This window comes from Acomys minous (genome assembly GCF_964271855.1).
Source record: "Acomys minous genome assembly, chromosome: 6".
Taxonomy (NCBI): domain Eukaryota; kingdom Metazoa; phylum Chordata; class Mammalia; order Rodentia; family Muridae; genus Acomys; species Acomys minous.
In genome coordinates, this window is record NC_140487.1 from 35,679,054 (window position 1) to 35,705,711 (window position 26,658).

General features: G+C 45.4%; 1 protein-coding gene across 8 annotated transcripts in view; it reads left to right on the forward strand.

Annotated features, from left to right (window-relative positions):
• MAGI2 (membrane associated guanylate kinase, WW and PDZ domain containing 2) overlaps positions 1–18,265 on the forward strand; it is a 1,410,398-nt gene extending 1,392,133 nt beyond the window's left edge. For 5 of the 8 annotated variants that reach the window (XM_084787254.1, XM_084787259.1, XM_084787258.1 and 2 more), the window contains one exon: positions 16,570–18,265. In XM_084787254.1, the coding sequence (XP_084643380.1) occupies positions 16,570–17,117 (548 nt within the window). In that variant the 3' untranslated portion in view covers positions 17,118–18,265. The remainder of the gene's footprint in view (positions 1–16,569) is intronic. The other 3 variants (XM_084787263.1, XM_084787261.1, XM_084787264.1) reach the window with 2 other exon arrangements.
• Positions 18,266–26,658: the final 8,393 nt, after the last annotated feature.

Sequence of the window (26,658 nt, forward strand, 5' to 3'; positions counted from 1 at the left end):
CCCAGCGCATGCTGCCCAAGAGGTGATACTTGGAAAACCAAGAGTTTAAAAATTCATACAAAAATATCCCCACATATATTATGTGGTGCAATAATATCTTTATATTTTTTAATTTAAGAGCATAGTATCATAATCAAGTTTGGCCTAACCTGAGATTTCTAACATCAAATGATGTCTCTTAGCTATGCATACAGCTATATGTATCCATGAAATACACACAGAAACCTCAAGCATGCAGGTTCTTTTTTCAATTACTAAGGTTGGTTGTGTCCCTGCTTTGAAGAAAGATGAATAAACAACCTCTGGCTGATCCATTTGTTTTGGGGTTCGGGGTACAGGAGATTGGATCTAAGGTGCAAGGTCTCCTGCAGCCCCAGCAGCACTCTTCCCATTTTGTTTTGGGGCAGGGTCTTCCTGCGTCACCCAGGCTGGCCTTAACCTTGGGATGCTCCCAGCTGCCCTCTTCATTCAGTTAGGTGGTAAGAGGCATCTTTCTGATAAGATCTGTGCTCTAGGAGAGAGAGAGACATGTTTACTTAGGAGTTCCTATGTTAAGTTACAGCAAACGTGACGGAAACAGTGAGGCAAAGAGAACAGGGAACAGCTACTCTATAAAAGGTAGGAAGAGATGCTTCTTCTTCTCTGAGGGGGTGACGATGAAGAAGGCCAAGGGTGTACTAATAGTTAACCTATGCTGTTATATATTTACAGATACTTAGATACACATGCACACAAACATACGACAGTATAAAAACTCACTGGTAGGCTGCATCCAAAGATAGACAAAGCTCCTCCTTGTAAAGCCAGGCACACTCAATGCCTTCTCCATCAACACTCCCCTCTGTCCACCCGGCAAGTGGTCGCTTATCAAGAGGGATAAAGAGAACAGACGACTCTGCAACGTTGTCACCAGATAGATGCAACCCGTCTGACCTTCAATCTGTAGTCCCCATCATAGCTGTGGTGCTGTTGCCCACTGTCATAAGAACTGAAATCCTCACAGTCTCCTGGGACACCTGATGTCTTCCCCACTGCCTGTAAATGTCCATTGCTTCCTGCCCTGCCCTTATGCATCACTCACCTATACATTTGTCTTTGACGACCGGAGCTTCAACTCTCCAGTGATTTGCTAACATCCGCACGACGGACCTCACAGTTCTATGTTCTACAAATGAGGAAGCCCCACCACTGCTTCATCTCCTAACACTTCACACTCGCCCTGGAGCGTTGATGAAAAGCTTGATTTTAGTGCAAAATGAGAGACAGTTGGCTTATCTCTTTGCATGCTGTTTGCAAGGAACCACTTAAGAGAGACATTAATTAAGATGAAGAGACATCAATTCTCCTGCTAGATAAAATCGTAACCGACCTCACCTTTACCTAAGTCCATCTCCTTAGGGGAGGCCTCCCAGAACCCCTAAAGTCAGCCCTGCAGGGGATGTTTCTGTGGTGTTTTCTAATTTAACTTTCCTCGTGGGGCACACTGCATGCGATACCACTTGCCCGCACCTGCCTCTTACAGTAAGTCCCATCATGCCATGGGCATCACTTTCCCCACGCCCAGTTCTTCAGTGCTGACCTCTTACAGTGTCTGCAGTGGAGTAGATGTTCAATTTTAACTAACTACAAGATTGATCTTATTTCTCCACCTAAAGAGGGAGCATACTCCTGCTTGCCAATACCAACAAAACGAAAAGAAACTCCATTTGTTCATCAAAAAGCACCTCAAATGACATGATGTCCCAACAGAAACAACACGCATTTTAATAAGCTCTAATTGAAGTATAATTTATTTGTCAGTGTCAGTAGGTGGACTCACCTCTTTAGAAAAGGAGGAGAATTTTACCCTTTTTATTCTCCTTCCTGAAAGCCTTCTGGCTCTCCACTGTCAAGGGTGACGTTCCTAACTCCCCACCTGCCTCCCAGGCCCCCTGGTCTTGCTGCCTCGTTCCTGTCCTCAGTACGCTGTGAGCTCTGCACGTCTGAAATACTCTCCGTGCTCTGTGTCTAGTGGGCGGTCCCTTCAAACAAAGGCAAGCTTCCCTGGAGTCCCATGTACAGCTCCCCCGACCCACACTACACACTCTAGCCCTGCCTCTAGCAGCCCCAGACTCTGAAACAGGACAGTGAGTCCTTGGAGGCACCAAGTGTGTCTTACTCACCTCTCAGGACCTCTGCAAGTCTGAAAAGTGTGTTTCCCAGAGATATCCAGAATCTGACCTCTTTTCACCAACGGAGGCATTTCCTGCCTGAGCTACCACAGTTGTCCCCTGGTTGGTCAGGTTCGATTCCATCTGCAATCTCTTCTGCACGCAGCGGCAACCCTGGCTTCTCTTCTAGTTGTCAGTCAGTGTAGAACAGAGTGCCTTATTTTATACACGGCCTGGGTAGCATTGTATTTTAATCATATTTGCTTCGATCCACTGGCCTCCCTGGTACCCCCATCCTCCTCCAAAATAGTCACTCTTCATAGATGATAGATAGATAGATAGATAGATAGATAGATAGATAGATAGATAGATCTGCATGAGAGAAAAGATGTAAAATTTGTATTCCTGCCACCCCCCATTACTCAATCTTGTCTCCGACTCTCCCTTCTTTTGGCATTTTTTCCTTTATGGTCACTTTTCTACTTTTACATCATTTTTGCATATGAGAGGAAATATGCAATATTTGTTTTTCTAAGTTTGGTTTATTGTATTTAGCATGATGATTTCCAATTCCATCCTCTCTCTGTTTCTGTCTCTCTCTGTCTCTCTGTCTCTGTCTCGGTCTCTCTCTGTCTCTCTGTCTCTGTCTCTGTGTCTCTGTCTCTGTCTCTGTCTCTCTGTCTCTGTCTCTCTGTCTCTCTCTCTCTGTCTCTCTGTCTCTCTGTCTCTCTCTCTCTCTCTCTCTCTCTCTCTCTCTCTCTCACACACACACACACACACACACACACACACACACACACACCATTCCATGTTCTACTCTGCCCTTCAGGAAGTCAAAGCACCACCCACCAAGCTGGGAAGAATAAGTTGGAATCTGTAGTCCACTGGAGGTCTCTTTACAAAGTCCTTCCTGTGTCTTGAAGTCTTTTCCCTACTGGTTCCTCCAGCAGTTTCGGAGGCTCAGGTCTTTAGTCTCTGGTCCATTTGGAGTTGGATTCCAGTGGATCTGGAAGGAAGGCCAGCAATGGGCAAATGAGGCATCATGAAATTAAAACACTGCATGGCAGAGAAAGTCGCCACCAGAAGTGAGAGATAAGGATCTAGTGTCATTTTTCTGAGTGTACCTGTCCACTTGTTGAAGATGCTGTCTTTTCCCCCATGTATATTTTTGGCATCTTTGTTTAAAAAATTAGGTAGCTTAGCCCTATGAGCTTATCTCTGGACCTTCTATTCTATTCACTTGTCTACACGTCCACTCTTGTGCCAAAGCCACGCTCGTTTGTTACTGTGGCTCTGGGGTATAATGTAAGATCAAGTATCATACCTTCAGCATGATCCTTTTTGCTCAGGATTGCTTTGCTTGTGGGATGTCTTTTATATTTCCCTCAGAATTTTAGGATTTTCCCCCCTAGATCAATGAAGAATATCATTGGAATTTTAATTGGGAATTGCCTTGAATATGTAAATTGATTTTAATATAGTCATTCACATAATACTAATTCTGCCACAATCTTTAACCTTGGGAGTCTTTCCACCTCCTAATATCTCTTAAATTTCATTTATTGATTGATTGATTGATTGATTTTTAGTCTTTTAAAGTTTTATTGTAGAATTCTTATATGCCTTTGATTATTCTTTTTTTTTCCTTGATTATTCTTATTCCTACTTTTTTTTTTCAAGACAGGGTTTCTCTGTGTAGCCTTGGCTGTCCTGCAACTCCCTCTATAGACCAGGCTGGCCTCGAACTCACAGAGATCTGCCTGCCTCTGCTCCCGAGTTCTGGGATTAAAGGTGTGCATCATCAATGCCTGCTTCCTACATATTTTTAAACTACTATAAATAGGACTTAAACTGAGCATGGCGGCTCATGCCTGTAATCCCAGAACTTGTAGAGGCAGAGGCAGGCAGATCTCTGTGAGTTCAAGGCCAGCCTGACCTACTAAGCCAGTCCAGGCCAGGGAAGGCTACACAGAGAAATCTTGTCTCCAAAAACCAAGATAAATAAATAAAAAGGATTAAATTTTGTTTCTCGGTTTTTGAGACAGGAGTTTACACCATAGTCCAGGCTATCCTAGAACTCACCATGTATGACAGGCTAGCCCCAAACTCCAAGCAGTCCTCTTTCCTTGGCCTTTTGAATTCTGGAATTAGCATCATATGCCAAATCCCAGCTGTGAATGGTGTTTTTCTACTGTTTTCTTTCTCAGAAGGTTTGTGTGTGTTTAGAAAAACCACTTATTGTTGTTTGTTGATTTTGGAATCCACTGCTTTTATCTCCTTAGATCTGAGAGCCTTTTGGTGGAGTTTTTGGGGTCTTTTAAGTACAGGATCCTCTGGTCTGAAAACACAGATAACCTGGCACCCTTCCCTATCCCTTTGTGGGCGAGCTAAGACTTAGAGAACTGTATTGGATAAAGGTGGAAAGAATAGGCACCCTTTTCTCCTTACAGATTTTAGAGGAGATGTTCTCAGTTTTTTCCCTTCCAGTATGACATTAGCTAGAAGCTTGTCATAGATAGCCTTGGTTATGCTTTTATCATGAAAGGATATCACAAAAGCCACATCAGCCTTTCAAAAGCCATTCTCTGTTTAAAACTATGCAATGGTTTCCACCACATTTAGAATGTAATCCACTCCTCCTGGCCTGTGTGACCCCACACGTCCCTCCCGCCCTGCGTGACCCCACACGTCCCTCCTCTACATTCCAGTCTTTTCTTGTACCAAATTCTGTCTCCTCAGGAGCTTTGCATGGAATCTCTGTGGCCCGAATAACCACACACCTGCTTCTCTTCTTTACTCAAATACCTGCTTAAGCTACTTTCCCCACCCACACTACACTGTCTAGTCTTTATTTGTTCTTCTTTGCACCTATTCATATCAGACTTTCTATTTGCACATAAGTTTTCTGTCTCTTGCATTACAGTGGAAAGGCCTGTGAATATAGAAATGCTACCATTTCGCGAGTCCATTTTCAGTTCACAGAACTATGTAACACAAAATATAGAGGCTGAATTTGTTGAATTTTAAAAAGTAAGATGAATAGAGAAGCTGGGCACTGGGTCAAAGGGTGGAGAAGAAAAGAAAGGCTTTTAAAAGCTAAATCTGCTAGGACTGGAGAGATGACTCAGCAATGAAGATCACTGGCTGCTCTTCCAGAAGACCAAATTCCATTCCTAGCACTTTCATGGAGGTGCACAACTGCCTGTAAATCCAGATCCAGGGAACCAGACGCCCTCTTCTGGCTTCCCTGGGTACTACATGCACACATTGCACAAACATGCATGCAGATGAAACATGCATACACCTAAAGAAGAAAGAAAATAAATCATAAAGCTGGCCATAGAATGAAGTTGTTTTAGGGAACACTTGTTAAGACATGGTACTGGGAGATTTGGCTCTAGACAAAAGGCTTTGCTCCTGCAACGGGTTTCCCCCCTTTTTAAACAGGTCAGAATATTTAAAAGCAGGACACACTCTGTCTCCTGTGGCCATGCTGACAAAGAATCACCTGTTACATACCTGGTGTGGGCTTTGCCCTTAATCTTGCAACTCAATTCTGTCCATGAACATTCACTGAGGAACCAAAAGCCTCTAAGGAAGATTATTTGAGTAACCCTGGAGGTGGGTGTAATTTAGTAAGAGCTGGGAGTCGGTCCTGTAAGTAACTCACTTCTACTTCCATCTCTGGCAAGACATAACAGTGATTGGCTACCATCAGCTCTCCTCCCCCACCCCCAGAAAACAGGTACCTGTGATTGATAATTTTCAGCTTTCTGCCACTTCAGACAGGGCTATATTTCTATGATGCAGAACACGATACTTGAAAGACTTGGAGATTAAAAGTGCCTTCTAAAGATTGAGGTAAAAACCTCTTTGATCAGATTCTTCTAACTCTGTAAACTCAAAATTTATAGTCAGCTCACTGGACCGAAACATACCTTGGTCTGTGGTGAGAGACACAGAAGGAAGCCAAGCCATGGAAGAAATGGTGTGACCTGGGTCCTTCACCCGGCTTCCTACAGCTTCTCAGCACTATTATTTCCCTGTTTTGTTTTGTTTTTTTTAATTTGAGATGTAATTCACAAACAATAAAATGGACCCATTTTATATCTGTGAGGTATTTTTAAAGCCATACAAAATTATATTACCACAACCAGACTTGATAGTACACGGCTGTAATCCCAGCCCTTGCGAGGCAGAGGGATCAAGAGTTCCATGTCATCTTCAGTTATAGGACAAGTTTAAGGCCAGACTGACTGACCTGACACCCGCCTCCGAAACAAGAGTTAGCAATAAACAGCCATTGCAGCGGTGAACTCTCAGCAACTGTGGGTGACTGCACTGGGTCTGCGAATGGGCCCATCAACAGTTGGTCAGGCTTGGATGGCCGGGGGGGTAGGGGATGCGGGAGAAGAGGGGTTAAGGCTCTCCTTCCGACTGCTGGAGTATTTCCTACTGACAGATTCAGGGAAAGAGGGGAGTCACTGACTTCATGCGTGTACCCAGCAGCCACCCCACTAGGCTCGAATGGCAAAGCCCCCAACCTGAGATCACACGGATTCCCCTGCTTCGATTAGATGGGTAACCAACCAAACAAAAATCATAAATGAGGTTGGGAAGGGAGGATGGAAGGAGGGGTTGACAGAGGTGAGAGGAGGGATAAAAAGGGCCAGGAGGAAATAATAACCATTATGCAATATGGACACATATAAAATAGTATAGTCAAAGACGTAGCGTTTTAATAATAGTTTAGAAACAACAAAGTGACAATTATCACCATCATGACCCAAACACAGAGCAGTTCTACAGCCTCTAAGGGCAGCTAGGTCTCCCCTCCACCTGACCATGCCCCTCGCACACCCAGCTCCTGGAAGCCACTGCTGAGCTGGCTTATTTCAACTGTCACACAGACCAGTTATACACTCCGTCACCTTCTGAATCCGGCGCTTTTATCTTTCATTTAACGTAACGCATCTGAGAGCCACTTGTGCTTTCAGGTGTATGACTAATTTGCTTCATTTCACAGCTGAATAATATTCCACCGTGTTTATCCACCTACCAGTGGATGGACATCTGAGCTGTTTCATCAGTGGTAAAGTCCGCCATAAAAAAATATGTCACAATAAACATGCACATGGAGGGTTTTGTGCAAATATAAGTTTTTAATCATACTGAGACAAATCAGTTGGGTGATAAATAAATTAAGTTTTTAGGAAACTGCCAAACTACTCTCTTAAGTAGCTATCCGTTTCCACTCACAGTGCAGGAGGCGTTGAGCAGCCATATTTTCAGCTATGCTGTTACTGTTGCTTAGCCGTAATATAGGGACGTAAGTGGCTTCTCATTAAGATCTTAACTGCCATTCCCCTACTAACCGGCCATCTTTTTATGTGCTCATTTGCTGCCCATACACCATCTTGGTAAATTGTCAAGTCGCATCTTTTCCTCACTTTAAAAAACTAGGCTCAAACAACCACTTTAATAGCTACGCTGTGTACATGGGAACATCACAGACCGTACACTTCATTTGATCTTCTTGAGCTGGGAGGGAAGTAAATCGGGCCTTGTTCCATGTTGCCAGGAGAAATGGAGGCTGACAGTACCTGTGTGGCTTGCCAAGTTCACCCATGAGGCAGAACTAGGGTCAGAAGCAAGGCTTCCCAGTTCCCAGTTCCCCAGTTCCCACCTCCACAAGTTTCTGACTTCACTCTTCCGGAAGACAAGCCCCTCCCTATGTGACTTTTTCAACTCGCTCCCACATCCTGAGAAACCACCACGAGGTTCACCTTCATTCTCTGGACCCCAACTCCCAGCCAGTGCTTAGGGGGCATTCTATAAATGAAGTGTTTGTCTCTTGACTTTTCTACTACCTCAGGGCTTTTTTTTTTTTTAAGTCAGTCTTTCTTTGTACCACATGCTGCCTGCAACTTTGTGAAACCAGCTTCAAGCTTGCTGCAATCCTTCTGCCTCAGCCTCCCAAGTTCCTGCCATGAGCCACTTTACCAAGTGGTTAAAAATTTTGGTGGTGGCAGTGGTGGTGGTGGTGGTGGTGGCGGCGGTGGTGGTGGCGGCGGTGGTGGTGGCGGCGGTGGTGGTGGCAGTGGTGGTGGTGGTGGCGGCGGTGGTGGTGGCGGCGGTGGTGGTGGCAGCGGTGGTGGTGGTGGTGGCAGCGGTGGTGGTGGTGGTGGCAGCGGCGGTGGTGGTGGTGGTGGTGGTATGTTTATTTGTTTGTGCATCTTAGTAGCACTGAGAGACATTATCTCTTCCTGCGCTATTTAGAACAATTAGAATAGAGGATCGCTGTGAGTTTGAGGCCAGCCTGGTCTACAAATAGTCCAGGACAGCCAGGGCTACACAGAGAAACCCTGTCTTAACAAACTAAAAAAGAAAAAAAGAGAGAGAGGAGGGGGAGAAGGGGAGAGAGAGAGAGAGGAAGGGGAGAGAGAGAGAGAGGAGGGAGGGAGGGAGGGAGAGAGAGGAGGGAGGGAGGGAGGGAGGGAGGGAGAGAGAGATTAGGATAGGATAGAGTCAGGGATTGGGTTCTGGATTTTGCCCCATTTGCCCCAATCTCACTTACTAGCTGCACGGTCCTAGGGAATTTCTTAATAATTTAAGCTCTAGTTCTTAACTAGGGGGACAGGGATGGCAGCACTATAGATCTCGGGACTACTGTGAGGTTTATAAAGTACATGCTAAACTGGGCGTGGTGGTGCACACCTTTAATCCCAGCACTCGGCAGGCATAGGGAGACAGATCACTGTGAGTTCAAGGCCAGCCTGGTCTATAAAGCAAGTCCAGGACAGCCAAGGCTACACAGAGAAACCCTATCTCAGAAAAAAAAAAGTACATGCTAAGCAAAGCCAAGTGCCAGCTCCTACAAAGCAGTCACTGGGTAGCAGTCCTATCCTTAGGTGCCCTGGACCACCTTGAGAATTGCCTTTCTCTGGTGCCTTGATTCATCCTTTCAAAACGAGAGTGAACATTTAGCTTCAGTAAACAAGTACAGCCACAAAAGTTACAATGTTCAACACCTGCTTTACACCTTCTGATAGTGAAAGTAAAACAGACAGTAACAATTGCTCCTACTGGAAATAGTGCTTTAGGAAGAGCTGGAATACTGTAGAGCAATTAATCTGTTCCAAAAATATTAACATAAATTTTCCTACATATATTTTGTTACAAAAAAATGATGGCTAAACAGATACAAATGAACCTGTGTGGTTTGAACACAATCCTTTACAAAGCTTGTTTGTTTTTTTTTTAACCAAATGGCTTTATATTGATGACCTTTGATTTTCATAGTATCGCTATTTTTTATACTATTCTAAATTAGAAGCAAATCAGTACCTTCTAACCCCAGCCACCTAGAGAATTTACAAGGAAAAGTGTATAGCAAGAAGTAGCCCTGAATCTATGCATCAATTTGTAGGACAATTTTAGCCAGTAAGAAGTAAAAGAATTTGTGCGTCGAGCTCAGTGTTTCTAATGTCTAACGTAAGTCTTTTCTACTCAATCCTGTCCCAAGGAGTGACAGTAAGAAGAGTAGTTTCAAATATATAGCATTGCCCCGGCCTCCAAAAGATCTAAGTTTATTGTCTGTTGATTCCTGCCCATATTTCCAGCATTTTCACAGCTCAGTGCTCTCACCCTAATGACTGTCGGTCTGAGTCCAATGTTCAGATAAATGACATTTCAGAGTCTCCATTAGGAAAAGCAATAGATCTGCTTCAGACAGCCACTTCAGACACACGTCTCTGTTCGTCGCTGCAGAAGAACAGCGAGTCCCCATTTCCCAGTAAGAACCAGAGACAGCAAAGCATGGAGCAGGAACACGGCCAGGGAGCCATTCAGCTTGGCTGTGCAGCCTTTAACAAGCCACTAAACCTTTGTACCTCAGTTTCTCTCTCAGTTTCGGTGTGTCAGTTTGTACGTGTGATAAGAGTCTAGGTCAAAGTGTCCTGCACCTTGGCCAGTGCACATCACCAGTGCTGTTAGTGATGCTATTAGCGTCCTCACTGATACCATGCTCTAACCGGCTTGCAGTAGGATTGCCCTGTGCCGCAGCTGGGTACCAACCGAGGAATTCAGAGGCTGGCCAATGCTGAGGCCACGCTGGAAGCCTGGAGGCTACCCGGGGTGAAGTAGGAGTGGACGGCAGGCTTTCTTTCTCCTACCGCAATCTCTGGGTTCCTTCTGAGTGCCCTCCCCCACCTTAGCCATCAGATAAGGTTAATATCGACTCTCCTTGACTCATACTCAAATGCTCTACTACTGAGATTTACCTCTGACATTCTCCTTTTGTTTGAATTATGTGTTCCTCCACTATACAGATTTTTTATTTTTTCTTTTTTTTTTCTTTTTCTTTTTTTTTTTTTTTTTTTTTTTAATGTTTACTGACGATAAGAGCCATCTGAAAAACAGAGACTAATTTACTGCAACTAGCAGTGTAGTCCTGGCAGGTCAGATCCCTGGTGACTATTGTTTTGGTAATATTTCATAAAATTAGATGTTGAGATACAGTCCCTGTATAGAAGAGACTTGCAAGGAAGTCTTAGTGTATGCATGTGCACATGCAAGTAGGTGTGCATGTGGGTGTGACTGTGTGTGTGTGACTGTATGTGACTGTGGGCGTGACTCTGTGTGTGCATGTGGGTGTGACTCTGTGTGTGGGTGTGTGACTGTGGGTGACTGTGGGTGTGTATGTAGGTGTGACTGTGGGTGACTGTGGGTGTGACTCTGTGTGTGCATGTAGGTGTGACTGTGGGGGGGATGTGCTCATGCATATGCCTGTGGAGATCACAAGGCAACTTTGGAGAGTTCATTCTCTCCTTCTGTCTTTACATAGGTTCCAAGCATTGAACTCAGGTCTCCAGGCATATGCAGCAAATGCCTTTCCCCACTTAACCATCTCACCAGCCCAAGGAGATATTTTTTTTAATCTCCAGCCTATAAAGTTAAACTTAATTTGTTAATATTGCTGAGCTCTTATAAGATAATTTAAAAGATCATGTGTCTTTTGATTCAAAAATAACTATAATCTGTTTTATATTTTTTAAAATGTATACTTGGGCATTGATCAGTATATGTTCTAGAAGAGAGAACTTGATAGAAATGAAAGTAGGAGGGAAAGAAATGTGACCCTAACTTAAGAAGAAGACTTGTTTCTCTCACAATGTAGCTTCAGACATTTTGGATATATTTTATCTGTAACCTCATCAGAACATTCCACAGCATAGTGTTCAGTGGCCGCACAGTGATCAGGAGGCATACAGTGGTCAGAAGGCATACAGTGGTCAGGAGCCGCACAGTGGTCAGGGGCCACACAGTGGTCAGTGGCCGCACAGTGGTCAGTGGCTGCACAGTGGTCAGGGGCCGCACAGTGGTCAGGGGCCGCAGAGTGGTCAGGGCCACACAGTGCTCAGGGGCAGCATAGTGGCCAATGGCTGCAGAGACGAAGCCTCTCCAGCAGTTGATAAGATAAATGAGGAAAGAACATCTACAAAATTTCAAGGGCCCTGGCTCTGCCCTTGGAACCAGAGCTTCTGTCTGCCCCTCTTCATCCTGATCAGCCGCCAAGGATGCAGAGAAATATTCCCAGCATGCTCTCTGTCACTTGTTTCCCTCTTCCTTCGTCAATTTCCCCACCCCCCAGACCTATTTTCTGACATTCTCCATTCACCACCATCTTCCCTCTCAAAACAGATACAAGTCACAGACACAAACTTACTCCTGACAGATTAGACTTTTTGCCCTCAAGTGTTTCTTCGAGTAAGATTTGGTTTCGGGCCTTCCATTTCTATTTGTGGAATAGATTTTTCATTCACTTATCAAATATTCATCAAGCCCTCATTTTTGTGTGTGTGTCAAGCACTGTGCTGGCTTTTAAATCCACTGTGATAAACAACACCAGCGTGGCCTTTGTCTTTGTGAAACATACAACTAGTATTTGAGACTCATGTCGATCAAGTCAACAGCAAACACATGTAAGTACTCTGAGAATATAAGATGGGGCGCCAGTGAAGAGTCCTGGTTACTATATATTGGAGTTCTCTGGAATAACATTCAAGAGCCCTTGAAGGGTGAAAAAGAACCCTCCCACCTGAGCAGGAGAGCTTTCTGCAGCAAGCAGGGCAGCTGACAATAGCATCCAAGAATGAGTTTACTGCATTTGAAGAACTGAGCAGAGAGCAATTTGTGTGTGTTGGGTGGGGTGGGGGGGTATCAGTTGGGGGGGGAGGTGGCGATGAAGCTGGTGAAAATGTTAAGACCCAGATCCCGCAGGCTTTTGTAGACTGTGCTAATCATTTTGAGTTTTAATCTAAAAGCAAGTGAAAAATCACTTAAAGTTTAAACAGAATTGGCATGACCTAACTTGTTTGTCAAAGATGCTGTCACAGATGCAATGTGGAGACTCCCTGGCAGAGCTCAAGTGTGGAAGCAGAGAGAGGAGAGGCTTAGGCCGTAGCCTTAGGTGACAGTCATTTCTGCAGCTCCTCTGTCTAAACACTGTCCCTCCACCCACTGGGTGGAGCCAAACTGGCTTCCTCATGCCAAGTCAATCCCTGTCACAGACAGGTGGCAGCCGGTGGCACCCGGGGGCACCCCATTTGCTACACTTGTCTGACCAGTGCTAAAATTAGTTTCTGAAACTTAGAACCTCTGTCGTCTCCCCAGGGGAGGCTGCCCATATGTGGCCTCCTTTTAAACGTGATTGTATTGATCATCCTAAATTAGCTGCGTCCTTCCCTGGGTCTTGGGCTACAGTGGCGAAAGCGAAGGTGAAGGAAGGTGACAGAGCATGTGTCTATCTGAAGACAGATCTAACACCACAGATGCATTGCATTTGTGAGGTAAGAAAGGAAGGAACCTAAGGTGACCCCATGGGATGGCGATACCGTCTACCATGGTGAGTCAATGGGAGGGCAGGTTTCTGGTTTTCAGTCGAGACGGTGAAGGCGGCGATGCATTTTTCAAGGAGCCATATCAAGAAAGCAGATGAGTAAGGCAGCATAGAGCCATTGGGTAGCACAGAGCTCAACAGAAACCCTTGGGAGCTGCGTGCGTAAGCTTTAGTAATAAGAGAGCGCCAAGGAGATGCTAAGTACGGGGCGGGGGGGGGGGGGCAGGGGGGGGCGAACTACCTAAGACTAAAGCTCTGACAAGGTCAGGGAAAGAGGTGAGGAACAGGAGACTAGGGTGTCATGAAGCTCTGAGTCCAGGCTGTTTATGGAAATTCTTGGCTGTGGTATACAAAGGTGAATACACAGAGGTGTCCTCTGGACTTGACACAAAAGCATCACTGGGTGGCAGAGGAAACACAAATGAGGTGATTTTGGTTTTAGCCACGACTCCTGGGACATTCGCTATCTGGACAAGAGAGGCTGTAGAAATTCCTGCTGGCCAGCTGTGGCTCATTTCAATTTTGTAGGAAGCATCTCTGCTGTATTTCCTGTTAGAACATTAGAGAGACGATACTGTGGAGGACATCTTCCCCAGCCTGTGTCTGGCCTGAGATTGCACATCGCAGCCTGTGCCGGGGCCCATGATCACGTGAACGCCTCAGCCTATATAGAGCCAATGATCACGCACCTCAGCCTGTTCGTCGGGAGAGGGGGGGGAGGGGAGAGGGGGGGTTCAGGGGGGGAAGCCCTGATCACTTGAACATCTCAGCCTGTGTAGGGCCATGATCACACACTTTAGTCTGTGCCCAGGTATAAGAAAGATATAAAAGAATGAAGGAGGGAAAATGAAACACATGTCCTAAAGGAACCAGAATTAAATCTGAGTGATTCTTGCAGTGGACCTCATGATGTCATGAACATGTAATAGAGTTTGAAATATTACAGAAGAGCTCTTCCTGTCCCCAAATCATTTCACCCGATGCAGTCGGTGACAAGACAAAGGTGTATAGAAGGGCTTCCCACTGAGGTGCCTTAGGAGGCTCCGCAAGGTCATGCCTGCGAGGACGCAGCATGCCAGCACTGAACTTTAGAGCTCTTTCACTCAAAAATAAAAACTACACACGTATATAGATTTGTACCTCTGAAATATTTTACTTTATACAAAGTTAACTTTAATTTTGGATTCTTTTAATAGTAGCTTAGAGCCCAGAACCCTTTCGTCTCTCCTTCAGCTAGTATTTAATCATCTCTTGAAAACCTTTTTACAGGAAGATCTGTATCTATAGATGAACCATTCTTCTAGCTTACCATAAGGAGAGTTACTGCAGACTAGAAAGCAGAGAAGGACCAAGAATAAGGCTTCAGAAATGATTCCAGAGCGCTCCTGTTCAGTACCACACATGAGGCCGATGAGCTATGGAGGGACCAGTGATAAGTACTTGTTTGGTGATGGGCTCAGCCTCTTTTAGACAGGATGACTGTTAATCTGTCTCACATGTTTTGATCTTATTTGCATGGCAATAGGCTGGGACAATTTTCCCTGTCAGTAATAAGGCTAAAGAAACCCAAAACGTTACTCTTGGGTGGCCATTCTATAATTTTGGTCAAGCTCCTTACCCTCTTTCTGCTTCAAGTCCTCCTTCAGGAAATGCTAAAAATAATGTCAGCCATCTCCCTGTGTCTCAGAGGTAATTTACGGCCAGCTAATTGACTCCACCATATGTGATGTAATGGTGGGGGAAAGAGCCATTAACATGCAAAATATCACTGCCATGGCCCTGCTCAGGAATTACTATTGCACAAACTACCCTAGGTCTTTTGAATGGCGTGCTTACCTGTTTGAGGCAATATTTTCCTATATTGGCAAGTTGCCACTTTCTATAGCATACTACTTTGCTTTTTTAGCTGAAGCCCATAGTAGGACATTTTCCAGTTTTCACTAAACATATCCACTAATTCCAGATTATGAGTAAAATAAGCAAGGAGACTTGGTTTATAATGGGAAAGATTCATGGACATCAGTTTATGAGGAGAAGGAAGATAATGCTGTGCCCAGACTTTACACCAAACGAGAAACTTTTTACAACTAAGTTGATACATTAAAGGTGGCCAGAATTGTTGGGGAAAACAGCAACTCCATTGTGTTCCGTGCCTCCACACACACACACACATACACACACATCTAAGCGAAGCCACCATCAGAAGTGCTATATAAAAAATTCTCAACTTTAAAACAAAGCAGAGTCCTGGTATTCACAGACTGGATACACCCAAGATCACCTCTGACCCCGGTTACAGAGGCCAGAAACGCAATCACAGCCCTAAGGATAATGGGGAGGCAGGGGCTTTCTTAGGTACTAGAATAATCACCAGCCACCCAGAATTCAATACGAATGTGGCTTCTTTGTAGCCCTCATATACCAAGTCCTTAGAGAAAATCACATTCTGGAATGATATTACAAAACTTGAGGATTTTCAAAGGTCATGAGACAGATTCCTCACAAATATCAAGGGTTCCTGTATTGTATTTCCCTGCTTTGTTTGCCTCAGGGTAAGGAAATTCAAGGGTAATGTTATTGTTCGTGGTCATAACTAACTCATCTTGAATTCCTAACAAATCTGTCCCCTACTTGGCTTCTGGACACTGTTTTATGTCACCTCTTCGTTTATTTATATGTTGTAAGTTGTTTTAAATCCTTTTTTTTTTTTTTGGAAGTAAACAGAGTAAATAAATCATCAATAGATGTTGAAGCTAGGTCTTCTAGCACAGTCTCATTTATCTTAGTCTAGGAGCCATCCATGCTAAAACTACACACACACACACACACACACACACACACACACACACACACAAAAGAAAAAGAAAGAAAGAAAGAAAGAAAGAAAGAAAGAAAGAAAGAAAGAAAGAAAAAGAAAATAAAAAACAGTGATTTTCTTTTTAGGACAGGAGGGCAATGATTGTTTTCAGATGAATCAATCCAAATTCCAAGATTGTCAGGCAATAGCTGAGAATTATGCTTTGAGCGACACCTAATGGCTAAGAAAATTACTCTCCCAACTCCTCTGAGGCTGTTAACCAACTCCTCAGAATCGCCCCGGTGTCAGCTAAAAAATACAGAGAAGCCCCTGGTCCCTTTTCTGCTGGCATCTACTGACCTGGGTTGCTGGGCAACTTGTACTTTCGTAACCACCGTGAAGTCTGAGAACCACTGATCTAAGCATTGCCCATCTAAGCAGTGCCCATCAGTGTCCACACTAGGCGTGCCACCAGAAGTTAGAGCAGACTGAGGCAAAGGAACCAGGCCCGAGCTGTGCTTTGAACTCTTGTGCAATGGGGGCCGAGGGTCGGGTGGGGAACAGAATCCCTGGGCGCCCCTGGCTGCCATCTTGGCAGTGAGAGGGTGTGGCGGGGCCTTTGAGAGCAGCCACTGGGCTGCCAGCCCAAGTCCCTGGCGACGTGGGGGTAGCTGGAGCGCGGGGACGTGGCGCACCCTAATGCCTGTGCTTCCTGTCCGCAGACGAACCCCACGCCTGGAGTGCTGCCGCTGCCGCCGCCCCAGGCCTGCCGGAAGTAGGCGTCTCCCTCGAAGACATCCTCTCTCCATTCTCTCCATCACATCCAGCCCCACCCTCCGACCCTTCCCACCAGATAGGCCCAGACCCAACTTGGGATATCCAAAGGGAACACGACGTTAGGAAACCAAAGGAGCTTGCGGCCGGCGGCCAGAAGCAGCAGCGCCTGGGGGAGCAGAGGGAGCGCTCGGCGAGCCCGCAGCGCAGCGCGCGGCCCAGGCGGGAGGAGGTGCCCGGCGGCCAGGGGCGGCCCGAGGCCGGCAGGCCCGCCTCGGAGGCGGCCGACGGGAAGGAGGCGCTGCGTGGCCGGCGCGAGGGCCCCGAGGCCAAGGTGGGCGTGCGCTCGGGGTCCCGGCCCCCACCACGGCCCTCGGGGGGCGGCCCGGCGCGCAAGGCGGCGGTGGCGACGGTGGCACCGGGGCCCTGGAAGGTGCCTGGCTCCGACAAGCTGCCGGGCGCCCTGCAGCCCGGCGCCTCGGCCGCGGGTAGATGAGGCACGAGGCGGGGCCGCCACCCGCCTCCACGCAGGCCGTTCTTCCTGGGTTCCGTCTCACGGGCGTTTTAATTTATTGTCACTGTCACAACGCATAGATCCACACGAGGCGCCGAGGCCTGGGAGCATCGGCGTGCGACGCGCATGGGCGGCACGGCACGGTGTGCGCGCAGACCTGAACTGATTCTAAAGCCCCGCCCGGGTTCCACGACGGGAGCTTTGGCAGCTATGGAAGAACCAAAACCACGCAAACATCACAGAAAGACAGTGCAGTGTAGCTTTAGTTTTAAAAAAAAAAAAGAGAGAAAGAAAAAAGTATCCCCCACTGCATGAAGGATTTGGATGTCATCCAAACTTTATATCAAGAAACTGGACAAGTTCAGCGCAATCACAAACTGGAATATCGCCTTAACAAAACAAAAACAAAAAACAAACAAAAAAAAATCAAACTGCACGGAGCAAGCGGAAACTGAGGCAAGATTATATCTTTTAATTGATCTAAAGTGTTGTAAATAGATCGTTCTTGACATATCTAGACAGGGGTTAAAGGGTTTCTTTGAAACATTCAGAACTGTTCGCCCATGACATGTTTCCACGGCTCACCCTTGGCATCCACCGACCGAATTAGCAGCACCGTTCCCTGCCTACTGCGGGATGAGTTAGAATCCTAGTGAATTCAATGGTGTGATGCCATTTTTACTGCCATTTCTGTGATCAAGTCACATTTCTGTACATTTTCAGTAGTAGGAGAAAAAAAAAAGGTTTAAAAAATTGTATCCTAGGGAACCGTTTGCCGTAAGTCAGAATTTCGCCGGTTAGCTCGTAGATCTTAATTGGTTTTCGTCTAAAATATGAGTTTTGTCATTTTTAAAAAGAACCCATAACCTGTTTCATCGAGATTGGCAATGCTGCAGTTCCTTCCCGAAAAGGCTTTCCTGTCATCCCAGGCACACGGAGATGGGTAGCTGCTCTCTTAGCAATGTTCTATTTTACATATTTTATTGTCTTATTTTAAAACCTCTTCGTTACTTCATTTGCACTTTGACAAAGTTTTTGTCCTATATTTCTCAAATTAGAATGAGTCTCTAATATTAAGAACAGAAATGATAACTAATTTATTTTCATTAAAGAACATGAGTCCTTTGGCATTCCTTTCTGTTTATCTTTGCTTATTTGATATCCCTTTTGTTTCCGTTTCGTTTGCTTTCGCCTTGTATCTGCTAATGTTTTTATTATACTAACCATCTACAGATGTCCCTTCCTGCTCCCAGGTTACCCCCACAGGTCAATGACTGACCCTGTAGTAAAACTATAAAGACACGTTAGCTTCAGTCAGCTATCCATTGGTCCTTATTGTAGCTGCGCATATTAAAAGGCAAAGTGTCTAAAGGCAATTTGTCATGAATACGCCTGTATAAGCGAGGCTTCGACCCTTCCTGTATTCTGCCGCTTTCACAAGTTCCAAAGCAAGTAAGACTCGCCTGTCTGCGCCCGTAGCCAAGTAAGTAAAAGGGGAGGTCAGGCGCATCATGCCTGGTCACACATAACCCACTCTCCCTAGATTTATTTCCATCAGACAATGGATAGTCGTGCAACAAGCCGGTGTGGTCGAAAGCCTCATATGAAGGGTTTTGCAGCTTGTAAAAGTAATTTCCAAAATGAAAAAACACACTCATCGTGAACAAAAGCACAAACACATATAGCAGTTTATACTCTTGCTTTCATCTCAAGTTCGTCTTTCTCCCCTGGACTAGAAATCCAGTATAGGTTGCCATTAATTTATTGACTCTGGTTTGGACAATGCTTCTGTAGTGTAAGCTGCACGTCCTGGTACCGTACCCTCTGACCTTTGTTTTCCATGTGTTACAAAAGGACAGCCGTGGAGATTACCCTTGCATAAACTCTAATTTGCACAGTTCACAGCTACTACTTGTGCAGTCATTGCTTTATGCGGCTGTAATCCATAACCTGTGAAGACAGCACATCATCTAAATCTCATTCCAAATAATATTTCCGTGTAGTGTTAGCTGTGAATTTACCCTGTACAGCTGTATCTCTATAAATATAATTCCATGTATTAATAGTCACAGAAAGACTGTAAGTGAGCAACTATTTTTATGAAACGCACCACTATGGATAAATTAACTTTTACAGAAATCTTGTTTACTGTATGATATTCTAAAACACTGTCAAATAAAATATATATCCAAAAATCTTTTCCTTTTCCAACTATATAAACCGTGTTTTAATTTTAATTTAGAAAGAACGAGAGGTTATTTATTAGGTTTCTCAAGGCAGGGTTTCTCTGTGTAACCCTATCTGTCCTGGAACTCCCTCTGTAGACCAGGCTGGCCTCAAATTGAGAGATCTGCCTGCCTCTGGCTCCTGAGTGCTGGAATTAAAGGCCTTCGCCAGCACTTCATTACCTCCTTCACCCTCCATGTTTTTTGTTGTTGCTGTTGTTTTTGTTTGTTTGTTTGTCTTAGCTTTTTAAAAGCTGCACTTTTTTTCCAATAGATTTCTAATGTATAAGTTTAATGCCCCACAGAGAACTTCTTTGAGACCTCAATAGGGATATTCTGGAAATACACGGAAAAGATTAAAAACAAAAACAAAAATAAAAAAACTCAAGTAAGCTAAGAGAACCCAGTTAGTACCATCCTCTGCTTGTATCACTTTTGACTTGGCCACATGTTTCTACCACTTGCTACAGTGACACCTTAAATCCTTTTATGGAAAAAAGTTACAGTATCTGCAAACACAGCAGCAGTATTTAGGTCCAAAGCCAATGGCTGATCATAGGGTTCACCTTGCATGAGAACAGAGAATTTTGGATGGGGGTTTGTGGTGGAGTTTGTGATCCAAGGAAACAGTTCTTAGCTACTGCTGCGGGGACTTTTCCCACCCAGTCACACTAATAGGAGACCAAAAATTCCAAACCTGTCTGTCTTTCATTCCATTGCTGTTTCCTTTATTAAAAGGATCACACATCACTTTGAGGAAGAAAAAAAAAAAAAAGAGGAGCAGGAAGTTTAAGATCCAATACAAAGTTAAGGTGGTAGTGAGAAAACACACAGAGCTCATTATAGGCTAATGCAAGAATACAGAGGGCAGGAGAGAAGGCAGCCAGGCACCAGTCTGCCCAGAGACACTCCAAGTCCAGACGGGACTGAAGGATGGACGTGTAGTTTCCCTAAAGCTACTCTTTTCCCAAGGCCGGTGTAGAAGTCTTTTGGTTTCTCATGAGGAAAAAAAAATTAAAAAGACAGCTATTTGAAATTGTGCAGTTTTGTCTTGGTTTAAAAGCTGTGCATGGTTAATTTACATTTTAAGAACCAGTGAACAAGAAAACTAAAACTTGAGGGGGGGTAGGGGTAGGGGGGTGGAGGGGAGAGAAACCACCTGCAGGCCACAGGTGCCTCCAGCCCACCAATTTGCTTTGTTGCCTTGGAACAACAGCCAAAACTGAGGCAGGGAAGCCCTGACTTGGACGGAAGCAGTAGACCCCCCCCCACTCCCACATCCCCCCCACCCCACCCCCACACACACACCCCGCTGCAGGGAAGCCAGGGGAAGCTTCTGAAGTCTTTGCAAAGCAGAAGGTGCTCTGCCAGCAGCCAGCCCCCTCCCCCTTCCTGCGTTAGAGCAGGTTTGCTCAAGTTCAAATGGCTGAAGTTTATTTTTGCAAGTTTATATTCTTAGTAAGTTTACTCCAGCTGTGTAAACGAAGCTCCCAACTTGTATCTTTTCCACACTTGGTTTTTTTTTTGTTTGTTTGGTTGGTTGGTTGCTTGGTTTGGTTTTAAGGGGGCTTTGTTTCATTTTATTTGGTTTGATTTGTTGTTTGTTTGTTTAAGGCAAACGCAGAGCAAAAATAACCAAATGTCATCCCTGCTGCAAGTCTAGATTGAACAGATTTCTTCAGGAAATGTAGTCCCAGACACGGTGCCTATAAAATCACAAGAATCCTCTCCAAATCTGAAAATGAGGGCACTCTGTCCAACGAGAGAGGTTCAGAAGCACATTTAGTTCATGCAGGGCCCCAATTAAATATGTAGTGATTATGATTATTATTCTTAATGATAGCTATGGTTGTAAACATTTGTGTATAAACAGTAGGGTAACACCCTAGAATTAAACAAAACTCTTGCTGGGCATTCTGGAACATGTCACCCATGTCAGGACGCCACACAAGCTCAATTCTGTGTCACCACAGTTAACAGTGAGTCCCAGTGAGAGCCACATCGTTCTGAGGGCTCTGAGAGTTTGATGCAGTCTCGCTGCCGCCACCATCGCCCCCAGGGTTGCGGGGAAGGGAAAATGACTTCACAAAATGACCTTTGGCCTCCCCAAAATGAGAGTACATTTCCTAAAACTGCATAGATAGGATGGGTCAGTAGGTGGAAGCACCTTACAGGCCTGGCAGCAGCGGAACTCACAGTGAAAGGTGAGCCTTCACTCTGGAAAATTGTCCTCCACATGTGCTCCTGTGGCGCCCATGTACCTGTGACCCCAGTGACCGAGTGTACTTGTGGCACTTGTGCTCCTGTGACATCTACAGTCCTGTGGTACCCACACACCCAAATACATATACATATACATATACATATATCATATACAACAATAAAGTTCAATGGATTCTTTAAAACCCTAATAAAACGTGTCCATCCATATGGAAGACTGAAAGATGTCTTTGTGATTTCATCCTAGCTAAGATGCCCCCACACTATGGAATACACACACATCCTGGGGAGTGCAAAATACGCAGGCGGTACCCAACCCATTCTTCTGCATTTCCTGCTCCTGCTTGGTCTCTGGCCCCATATCAATACTACTGTATCACCACATGGCATGAATCCTTCCAGGGAGCTGCAAAGAGATGGCTGGAGGACGCAACCCTTCTGGGCCTACACCAAACTGGCAAAGCCAAGAGTAGCAGCAGGGAATGTGCCTTCCTTCAGCCAGGAGCCCGTCTCTCCAGTGAAGAATTACGAAGCACACTTCCCTGCATTCTAAAATGAAGTCAGGCTTGATGCTGTATGTGTGATTTGGCTAAATCAGGGTTTTCCTGTTAAATGAGTCCTTTGTTTGGCTTGATCACAAAGCCCAGCTTTAGTGGACAATTCCATTACGTGGGAGAATTTTTCCATAAATAAAGAGTTTCAGATATGCAAGTAGAAATTTAAAATGAAAATGCACTGAAAGTATCCATGCAAGAAGAAATACCACCTTGGTAGCGTTAGAATTTGATGATTAAGAAAATAGAAAAAGGGTTGGATATCTGGCTTGGTAAAAAGTGTTTGCCACCAAGCCGGAAGACCTGAGTTCAGTTTCCAGAGCCTAAATGAAAAGTACTGTCCTTGAAACACAGGTTGTCTGCTGACCTCCTAACAGGGTCCCCACCCTACATCACATTAACAACATGTTAAAAAGAGACTGCATAAATATCAGTTGGGATTGTCACTCAGCTACGTGTAAAGCGGTCACTTTACATTCACAAAACCCATCACCTTTATATTGTTTGAGGCCAGCCTGGGCTACATGAAATTACAGAAGTTAAAGATGAAATTAGATCTAGCATTGTTGCAGGATTACATGCTGACAAACAGTACTCATCGATAAACCTCCTTCATTTAGTACATGTGGTGATTTGAATAGGTATGGCCCCGGAAGACTCATGTTTGAATGCTTGGCCATAGGGAGTGGCACTTTTAGAAGGCGTGGCCTTGTTGGAGTAGGTGTGGCTTTGTTGGAGAAAGTGTCTCACTATGGGGGCAGCTTTGAGGTCTCCTATGCTCAAGCTATGTCCAGTGTGGCACAGAGTCTGCTGTCTTTCGGATTAACATGTAGGACTCTCAGCTACCTCTCCAGCACCATGTCTGCCTGCACGCTGCCAAGCTTCCCGCCATGATAATGGACTAGACCTCTGAACTGTAAGCCAGCCCCAATTAAATGTTGTCCTTTATAAGAGTTGCCATGGTCATGGTGTCTCTCTACAGCAATGAACTCCTCAGACTGTAAACAAAAATATTTTTTTTAAGTTTTTGAAAACATTACAGGTAAACAGAATCCAGCCTGTATCCTCGATCTTTTTATGATATAGGTAGGAGACCAAAACATTGGAAACATGACAATCAGAGTGCAGAATTCTGCACCATGAATGCACACTTAGAAGAGGTCCTGGATAATTGTGCTTTTGTTGAGTTTTAAGGAACACCTTTGTTTTGTTTTATTTTTGTTTTTGTTTTTGTTTTTGTTTTTGTTTTTTTTGGTTTTTCAAGACAGAGTTCCTCATGTATCCTTGGCTGTCCTGGACTCGCTTTGTTGACCAGGCTGGCCTCGAACTCACATTGATTCTCCTGCCTCTGCCTCCCAAGTGCTGGGGTTAAAGGCGTGTGCCACCACACCCAGCAGAACACCTTTGATTTTAAGAGGCAGAAAGGTCTAAGAACAGCTTAAGCAAAGCCTCAGAGTTGGGGAATTTAGAGGAACATCGGGGAACTAAGTAGATATTTCGACTGAGAGAATATAGGAGTGAGCAGAAATAGAGATTAAGTAGATAAGGACAAAGCACAAAGCTGAGCCTGAGCCGTGGAAAAGGCAGAGTCAGCATGTGGCCCTGCAAGTCAGTCCCAGCCGTGTTGTCCAAGTCCATGGGTGAAGGAGATGGTCTGGAAGGTGCTTCCCATCAGTCCAGGTGAAAAACAAAGAGCTCTGAGCAGAGGGACTAGATGGTGAGAGCCCTCTGGACTCTGAAGAGGGAAAACAAGCAGAACTTGGATTTAGTGATGCTCAACAGTAGGGAATAACTATAGACTTAAGCCTGGGCAAAGTGGTGAAAGATCTACCTGGGCCATCACTAAGATTTTTGGCATGCAAGGGTTGAGGGGCCCAGCCAGCTAGTCATTGTGTACCCAGAAGGGTATGCTTCAAAACTGGCCTGGATGGAGACTGAGCCGAAAAATCAGCAATCGACTCCACAGAGCCCCTCCTCGCCCCACCTCCAGAGTCACATGTCACCAAGTTGTCAAGTCACCTGCTATCAAAGCTCTCACCAGGATTTTTAGAAAAACTTCTCAAGGGTCCTTAACTGTGGAGCAGCACAAGCTGGAAGCCGCCATCTTAGAAGGGGTGGAAAAGACTGTTCAAAGTAGAGAAAGAGCAAGACTGCACTTTGGAGGCTGGTGGTGTAGAAAGGTGGGTCAAGAAGGAATAAAGTTAGTGAGAGTGGACACTACGGGGCCATGTCATCCTGGGGATGGTCTGTTCCAACAAATATGGAATGACCATGGGCATCCACACCTGCGATGGTGTCACTCTAGAGCCAACCAAGTGCTTTGGATATTGGAGGATCCAGAGAACCTTGGGTCAGGTGGTAACCCATGTGGGGTTACCACATGCGAACTGTGGTGACCACGGGCACTGCCAGCTCAGAGGGAAGGCTGGCTTCAGAAAGCAGCAGCCACTTTCACTGCAGACGCAAAGTTTTCCCTGCTTTCGGCTCAGAAGCTGATGGGGGGGAGGGGCGGGCGGGGTTCAGATGTAAGAAGTCCCAGGGGAAGGGAAGGGAAGGATGGAATACAGGCTCACACAGCGTTGGAGAGACGTGGAAGAAGTCCTTTCCCCCAAGATAGTATAAAACCCAGCAGATTTGGAGAAACACGGGGACAAGGAAAGAGAGCGATTAGCTTAAAGGAGTTCACGTCAAGTGCCTTCCACCCTGTCACGTAGCAGAAATTCGCTCGTAGACTATAGGTGCATCACGAGGGGTGAGAAAAGAATGGGAGACGCTGCTTGGAAGCCTTAGTCGAGAGAAAACAAATACACGCGAGAGAAGGATAAAAGAATGAGGACCTTTCTGGAGTTGTAGCTAGCGCCGGAAGTCAATGCCAGGTCTGCCTTAGGACCAAGCTTGGTATTTCCTAAATGCCCTCTATACATCTGCTGAGTAAATGGATGTTTTCTCTGAAAACAGCGTCTTGTGAGCAGAAAGCAATTTAGAGCCACCATTTATCTGCAAGGTTTCAGGAGCACAAGATGCCCTGCTTGGGAGTCCCTGGCGCCCCCTCCTCACAACCTGTGCAGAACCAGTGCCACGCCAGGGCTAAGAGCCAAGTATGTGACAGGCGGGCTTACCTGGCATCTGAACGACTGAGTAATTGTGCTGGATATTTATAGCAGCTGAGCCCTTCCAGCAGGACATCCTGAATATTCCCATTTGGTCCTCTCTCTATGTAAAATGAGACTAGAAAAAAAATTTTTTTTCAGACAGACAGGGAAAAGCTGCGTTCCTCGAGACCAACCAAGGTCACACACAGCTACAGACAAACACAACACACATTTGGCCTCCAAACATGAAGCCAAGGAGAAAAGGGGCGAGTGGAGGGAGAAGTCTGAGCACCAGGCAGGCAGGGAAAGGAGGGAAAGGAAATGAAGATGAACCCCAGGAATGGGTGAGGGACGTGGGTAAATTGTAGGGACTCACAGAAACACCGCTTAGAAGGGAGCACAGCAAGCAGGACCCAGCCAGCGTAGTTCCAAACAGGAGGTCCTTCTGAAGGCACATGATAAAAATGGCCCCTAACTGGAGAAAGAAGGGAATTCCTGAAAGCACACTACCCCTAACAGTATCTTCAAATGTTTGTCTCTAGGCAAAGGCCACATGAAGCGAGCGAATCTGCTGAGACGCTGCGGAGGGGAGTGCCGTGAGCACATTACCGAAGGCTGCAAAGCCTGGGGAAAGCGCAGGCACTATCAGAAAGGACAAAGAAAATGATCCAAGTCATTTCCCCAGTCCCTAACAAGGTATTTACACGGTGGCACGTACTTTAAATAGACTAGGAAGATATCCATATATAGAAAGAGGGGATGCTTCCAAAGAGATGCCGCTGTACGCCACAGGTATCCGTCCGCCCTTTGCGCGTGTGTTTCCTCACTACTTCTGGGTCACTTCAGATTATTTCATTTCTTCCTTCAGCAACCTTGGGTTTCCAACTCCAAGATGCCCTTAAAGTTCCTTAAACTGACATGATGAAACAAAGCTCCTCTAAGACAAGACAGAGAACATGCAAACAGGTTCCCACACCTGTACACACAGGGTAGACCCACACGAGCAGACATGCAGGGCAGTGTGCATCTACCTGGGGACTCCACTTCGAATAGTGAGGACTGGCTAGCAGATAGAGTCACTTTTAAAGCAGACGTGTATGTAACTGTCTTTCAGCCTGAAACCAGTTGAGAGTACATTAGTTGAACCTGATAGAGTCTCTCACAGGTATATACCAATCCTTGCATTAAGAATGGGAAAACAGGGGCTGGAGAGATGGCGCAGAGGTTAAGAGCATTGGCTCATCTTCCAGAGGTCCTGAGTTCAATTCCCAGCAACCACATGGTGGCTCACAACCATCTATAATGAGATCTGATGCCCTCTTCTGGCCTGCAGGTGTACATGCAGGCAGAACACTCATACATAAAATAAAATAATAAAATAAGATAAAATAAAGAATGGGAAAACATGTAAGATGTATCAGTAGCACCCCAG